The sequence below is a fragment of the Scomber japonicus genome, chromosome 5, assembly GCF_027409825.1.
Source record: "Scomber japonicus isolate fScoJap1 chromosome 5, fScoJap1.pri, whole genome shotgun sequence".
NCBI lineage: Eukaryota > Metazoa > Chordata > Actinopteri > Scombriformes > Scombridae > Scomber > Scomber japonicus.
Window position 1 is genome coordinate 15880986 of NC_070582.1, and position 6270 is coordinate 15887255.

The 6270-nt window shown below is 42.4% G+C and overlaps 1 protein-coding gene across 1 annotated transcript; it reads left to right on the forward strand.

Moving 5' to 3' along the window:
• Positions 1-775: 775 nt before the first annotated feature.
• tmem168b (transmembrane protein 168b) lies at positions 776-5369 on the forward strand. Its single transcript, XM_053318767.1, has 4 exons — positions 776-2036; positions 2330-2472; positions 3312-3586; positions 3952-5369. The coding sequence occupies exons 1-4, from the start codon at positions 900-902 to the stop codon at positions 4497-4499; spliced, it is 2103 nt and encodes a 700-aa protein (XP_053174742.1). The 5' UTR covers positions 776-899; the 3' UTR covers positions 4500-5369.
• The last annotated feature ends 901 nt before the right edge of the window (positions 5370-6270 follow it).

The window sequence follows — 6270 nt, forward strand, 5'->3', positions numbered from 1 at the left end:
TGAAGAGCTGCATATTTACATTTTCACATGAAAAACACTAAACGTCCTCTCACCTCAATGTCAGTTGATTTATTCTGGAAATTACCTTAAAAGTAAGTAACATCAGTACAGTACTATCACTTTTTAACAGCGCCCTCTATTGTACAGCTCCCCCTCATTTAAAGAATATCTAACTAGGTAGTTGAACTACTGCATGCATATTTTTATCTTGTGTGGCCAGTGCATTTTATTTTATTCTCATTTTATTGCTTTCATTTTTCTATTGTGTACTTCATCTTTTTATTGTGCTTCTATTGTGTTATCTATTTATTCTGTTTTATCTTTTTTTGCAGCACTTTGGAAACCTTGTGTCTGTTAAAATCGTGCTATATATTGGATTGGATTATTAACAGAAAGCATATCCAACACAAATTATTATTCAAATCAGTAGAATTTTATATGTATTATTCAACATGACGGGAGGGGATCTTTAACTTTTATGGTAAAAAGAAAATACGGATTGGGCCTTTAATAACAGCAAACCCCTTTTGACCTTCCGCTCTCGCCGTAGCCGCTCAGAGAGTAATGGCGCCTGTCATCTGACTCAAAACTTTTGACGTGACAAAACTTTTCTACTGAAATGTCTTTCACTCTCCTTCCAGCTGGTTTTAGGTTGCTCCAGCTTAAACCTTTCAAACCCGCAGCGGACATCAGATGAGAAACATACAGACAGCAGACTCCACAATGTGACGTTTAGCGGTAATAATAACCCTCACAAAGATGAAGCTGGTAGCTGACAGTGCTAAGCTCGCTAAACTTCGTCTGTAGCGAAATATTCAGCATCACAAGTGAGGAAAAGCGTCTTTACAACTCATTCAAGTGCCTGTTTTGACTTCGGACAGTCAGTCGTCGGTGTCAAGATGTGTCGTTTTTTACGCTACTGTGTCAGCCACTGCCTTCATGCGGCGATGACCCGGCTGGAGGAGGTCAACGGGGAGGTGAGCATGTGGTCCTCTGTACGGTGGTTGGGCTACCTGTCCAGTCTCAACCTGCTGCTCGCCCTGTGCCTGGGCCTCTATGCCCGGTGGGAGAGCACGGCAGAGTCCACTCTTCTTATCATTTTCGTTTTAGCTCTGGTCGTCCTCGGCGTAGCGAGTGTGCTGTACTACTACTTCAGCATGGAGAGGGTCAGCCTCAGCCTCCTGCACCTGTGGTTCGGGTTTCTGCTGGGTCTGCTGTGTTTCCTCAACAACCGCTCCCTGCAGGGCGACGTGAAGGAGCAGGCGGCCAACTACATGCTGCTGGCCAGTGTGGTCCTGAGGACGTTGTGGGCGCTGCTGGAGAGACTGCTGGGATGTGCCAGGTACCGCCCGGCCTTCCTCACCTCGGCAGAGAGGCAGGAGCTGGTGGGCTTCGCCTCCGCCAGCACGGTTCTGCTCATCCAGAAGTCACTGAGCGTCATGGTGCTGGTGATGGCGCTGGCCACGCTCATGGTTGCCCTCCGGATGAAAGCTGTCCTGGCACTGCCCAACCTGATCTGCTTCGCTGTCATCACTGCTGTACTGTTCTTCAGGTCTCTCAACATCCCTACCAACCCTTTTGCCCTCGCCTGCTTCTTCAGCCAGCTCATCTGTGACCCTCTGCTGGATGTGTACTTCAGTGGTCTCTCTGTGACCGAGCGCTGGCAGCCTTTCCTGGTGTGGAGGGGTTTGTTTCGCAGGCTCTCCCTCTTGCCTCTGCTGGTGGTGGAGGTGACCTTCGTCGCCGTGGCAGCTCGGAAGCTGACGGACCTGGACCAGTGGTACCTGATGATCCCAGGCTTTGTGGTGGGTGCGCTCTTCTGGGCCATCTGTCACATAGTGTTTGTCATCACTGTGTGGGGCTTTCACACCAAGCTCAGTGACTGCCAGAGGCTGTGTGTGATCCAGGGGTCAGGGGTCAGCGGGCTGGACCGGGTCATGGCATCCAAGGGCATGAGACACTTTTGCCTCATCTCTGAACGCCTCGTGCTGTTCACACTGGTGTCAACTGTTGCTGTCGCTGCTTTTTCTTGGCAGGTAGGATCAGTAAGACATAAAACATGCATATCACATAACATTAACTGAGCATATAGCAGGGCTGTATGAACCAAATATGCTACACAATTGGACTTACAAGGCATGAATGTAACAAGAAAGATTAGATTTTACACCACAGGACCGACTCAAACAGTGATTTATATTTTCACTTTGATACCCTTGAATTGAAAAATACAGCTTCATACACTATTAAAAAAATCAGTATTACTTATTTATGATGATGTTCTCATTCTTAGCTCAATTGTTTGTTTATTTAATGTTCTTGTGTTCAGGCCTCCAGCAGCTTCTTTGTGAGCGTGTTTCTGCTGGTCCTGCCTCTGGAGTCTCTGTTCCACGGTCTTTTCCATGAACTTGGGAGCAGCCTAGGAGGAACCTGTGTGGGCTACGCGCTGGTCATCCCAACCAACTACTGCAGGTCAGTGCATCATGCAAACAAATACACCTGTACCTTGTAAGTAATTGCTGTCAGAGTAAGATACCAGTCAATTTCTGTTAGATGGTTATAAGTAATTTTTATAATATAAGTTATGGTGAAAAAGTCTCTTTACAATTTAACAAATTTATTACAAAAGCAAATTAATAGACAAATCTATGGAAATGTAATCATTTAATACATCTCTATATGGGCACCATTAGTTGCATGAAGCAGATCAAGACGGTACTCGGTTTCTTGCCATGTTTGCTGTAGCATAGCCTCATCAATGGTGGCAGTGGCATCAGTGATCTTTTGCTTCAGGTCCTTGATGTCCCGTATCATTGTTCATACACGATACACAAATACAATGTGATTAAAAACTTTGATAACCAGTAAGTACATAGAACAAATCTGATTTAACATATCTCATCAATTGCTTTTGTAATGATTTTTTTAAATTGTAAAGAGACTTTGTGGACACCCTGTATATACTGTATGATTATAGCCAGATGTTAGTTTATTATTCAAACCAAGGACTTGAAACAAAAAGGCTGCAGTATTTTCTGTATATTTTGACTCTGTAAGTGGCCAACCTTAGTAGACCTTTATACCTGGTTCAGTGAGGGTTTTTTTAACGAACACTGTTGTTCCATGTTGAATGTTGTTGCCTTGCTCTTATCTTGCACTGCTGACTCTTGTATGTTTCCTTCCTGTATGTTGTCTGTCTACGTGTAAGGGTGACGGTTCAGTTTTCCCTCTAGGGGATTAATAAAGTATCTCTTATCTTATCTAGACTTGTTCATGTCAATTCTGCTGTTTTCTTTGTGTTTTCCTTATAGTCCTGACGGTCAGCCAATGCTGCTGCCTCCAGGTCAGGTGCAGGAGCTGAACATGCGCTCTACAGGCATGTTGAACAGCGTGCAGCGTTTCTTCGCTCACCACCTGATTGAAACATTTGGTTGCGATTATTCCACTAGCGGAGTGACCCTGGAAGCTCTGCAGGCCAAGATCAAATCCTTCTTGGAGCTCCGCACTGCTGACGGGCCTCGGCATGACACCTACGTTATCTTCTACAGCGGTCACACCCACCGTTCTGGAGAGTGGGCGCTGGCAGGTGAGAGGAATAAGGCTTTTTGAATAGCCCTAGTGTTTGGATAACTGAGCATTTAAATACAAAAGTGATTATAAGCTAGAGATAGAGTAAATTTTATAATAACTCTTATTATGATTTGGGCTTTCAAAGGAAAAAGAGACAAAGTTGTATTTAATGATTAAACCTTTAGGTCCTGACAAAAACCTTCAAGGCTCAAGATTGAAGGTTAAATTGTTGCATCCTTGAAAAAACTAAAATGTTGGCAGCTCACAATATTTAGTGTGCACACTACATGATTCTACAGTAACACTAATTTTGCTGTAATTTTAGTAAGAAGAGCGTGTTCTACTCTTATAATCATTGGGCTTTGTTGTCTTTGTCTTCAGGAGGAGACACTCTTCGTCTGGATCAGATCTTGGAGTGGTGGAGGGAGAAGAATGGCAGCTTCTGTTCACGCCTCATTCTGGTGCTCGACTGCGACAACTCGTTGCCGTGGGTGAAGGAGGTCAGGAAGGTGGAGGGTGTACACGTAGCCGTGCAGGGTGCAACTCTCGCCCGGGTAATGGACGTCGAGCTGCAGGACCCTCCGCAGCTCGGAGACTTTACCTCTCAGTGGGTAGAGTTTAACTGCAACTCTAACAGCCACATCCAGTGGTCAGAGAGGGGCAGAGGGGTCTCTGCTTCCTACGGCATCTCTAAACACTGGAGTGACTACACGCTTCACTTGCCGACAGGAAGTGACGTCACCACTCACTGGAGCATGTACTTCCCCAGGATGACCTACCCAGTGGTGCAGTTGGCGCTGTGGTGCGGCGGTCTGAACCTACTGTGGCTCTGCAGCGCCTGTCTGCGATGTCTCAGGAGAATCAAACTCAACTGGTTTCCACCAGCAATACTGGACACTGGCCAAGGCTTCAAACTGGTCAAATCTTGAATGATGATTAAATTCTATTTTTACTTCTAGAAAATATTTCTGAAAGGAAAATTTGTTTTTTTTTGGACCCTGAACATTGGCAGCTCGTACACTCCTTACTAATCAGTGTCCATTTAGTTACTAAAAACCTGAGTTACTGATTGGTGAATTTTGAAATTTTGTCTTTTTAGTACCAGTTTTTATATTTCTTGCAAATTGTTGGTTTTTAGATTTGATAATAGAAATGTCAACTGATGTGATGAGACTAAGCACATTGATACTATTTTGCACATTTTTTCATCATATTCACTGTTAGATTTGATTCCACCTTGATACTAAGAGCATTTGTGCCTTTTTACCGTAAGATATCCAAAGAACATGACGCTCTCTAGGCTGATCTGTTTAACCTTAAACCAAAGTGGCAACGGTACATATTCAGATGAGCTCAAAATGTTTTGTAATTGTTTATAATTATTTGTTTATTTTGATTGTGAAGAAATGATTCCTTCGACACCCCTCTGTAATATACAGTGGATTTTATTAATTGTTTTCGAGTATATTCAGTGTGCTGCTTTGTGTCTATTGTAACAGATTTGTTTAATGCTTTTGAGTTGATTTTTTAAAAATCTACTCTTGCAGCTTCAGGGAGCCCAGAAGGAGTTGTATCTCTGCTGGTGAATGCACTACAAGCTGAGGTGAGAGAACTACAGTATTTATCTCATAAGAAAACACCAGAAAGTAAATGCATCAATCTCATGATGGGATTCATCTACTTCCTGGTTGTTGTTTTTTACAGATTATTGTGCTATGCAAGTTTATTATAATCAGTTGTATGCATATGTTAAGAATTCATGGAAAGAATATCAGGTGAAAGATGGAGTCTGAGCTATGCAATAAAAAAGTGAGACTTCTCTGCTGTAAAGAGTGAATTTAATGGGATCCTAACCCTCATTGGATGAATTCAATTACAAACTACACAAGATTATTTTCATGTGTCAGACACTAGGAGAAGGCCAAATTAATCCAATCTTCCATTTATGCAAAGTAAATAGTCATCGCTTGTGTACTGATTTTAACCTAGAACTTTTTTGTTGTTCATTTCCTAAAACCTTCTTGAATATCTCCTGAAATACAGAGACAGTGTTAATACTAGTTGAAATAACTTCTTATAAAAGCAGAGTTAACATTTATTAATGTAAACTTAAGTCTTCATTTCCCTGAAGGAAAGACTCTAGCTCAAATTAGGTCAGCATTTAATTGAAAGCATAGTATTTCAGTGCTAAATTTGATTTTAGTTTTAAGTAACTACTACAGAATTTACTTTCCAGGAAACATTCTAGTAAATTATGAGGAATTTACATACTAATACCAAAGCAGTTTACACCTCTCACTCACTAATGTACACAGTCACTGCAGTGCTGCCATATTTTGCTCACTGTACTGAACTTACTTGAATACTTGAGCAACTTGCTCCACTGGCTTTGGCCTACAGATAAACAATAAAAGCAGAAGTGTTTAAACATGAGGAAATTGTTCTGGTGTTTGTAGTGTAGTTTGATAAGCTACCATTGTCTGACGTTTTGTAGTACGTGACTAACGGCAACAGCACCTGTTACTCATCTACAAAGTGGAGTGCATCTGACCTGGTTTCTGACTGGTCCAGTCTAACCTGTTGGCCTTATCTGTAGAATAACTGTGTGCATTGGGTACAGCTTCTTCTGTTAGTGTAAGCAGTGAGCCTTTGCCTACCAGAAGTAAATTATAATAGCCAGACATTCAATATCATTGCGAT

Coding starts and splice junctions, on each gene's coding strand:
- tmem168b (XM_053318767.1), top strand. CDS start 900: ATGTGTCGTTTTTTACGCTACTGTGTCAGCCACTGCCTTCATGCGGCG. Junction 2,037..2,329: donor TCGCTGCTTTTTCTTGGCAG/GTAGGATCAGTA, acceptor TCTTGTGTTCAG/GCCTCCAGCAGCTTCTTTGT. Junction 2,473..3,311: donor ATCCCAACCAACTACTGCAG/GTCAGTGCATCA, acceptor TTTTCCTTATAG/TCCTGACGGTCAGCCAATGC.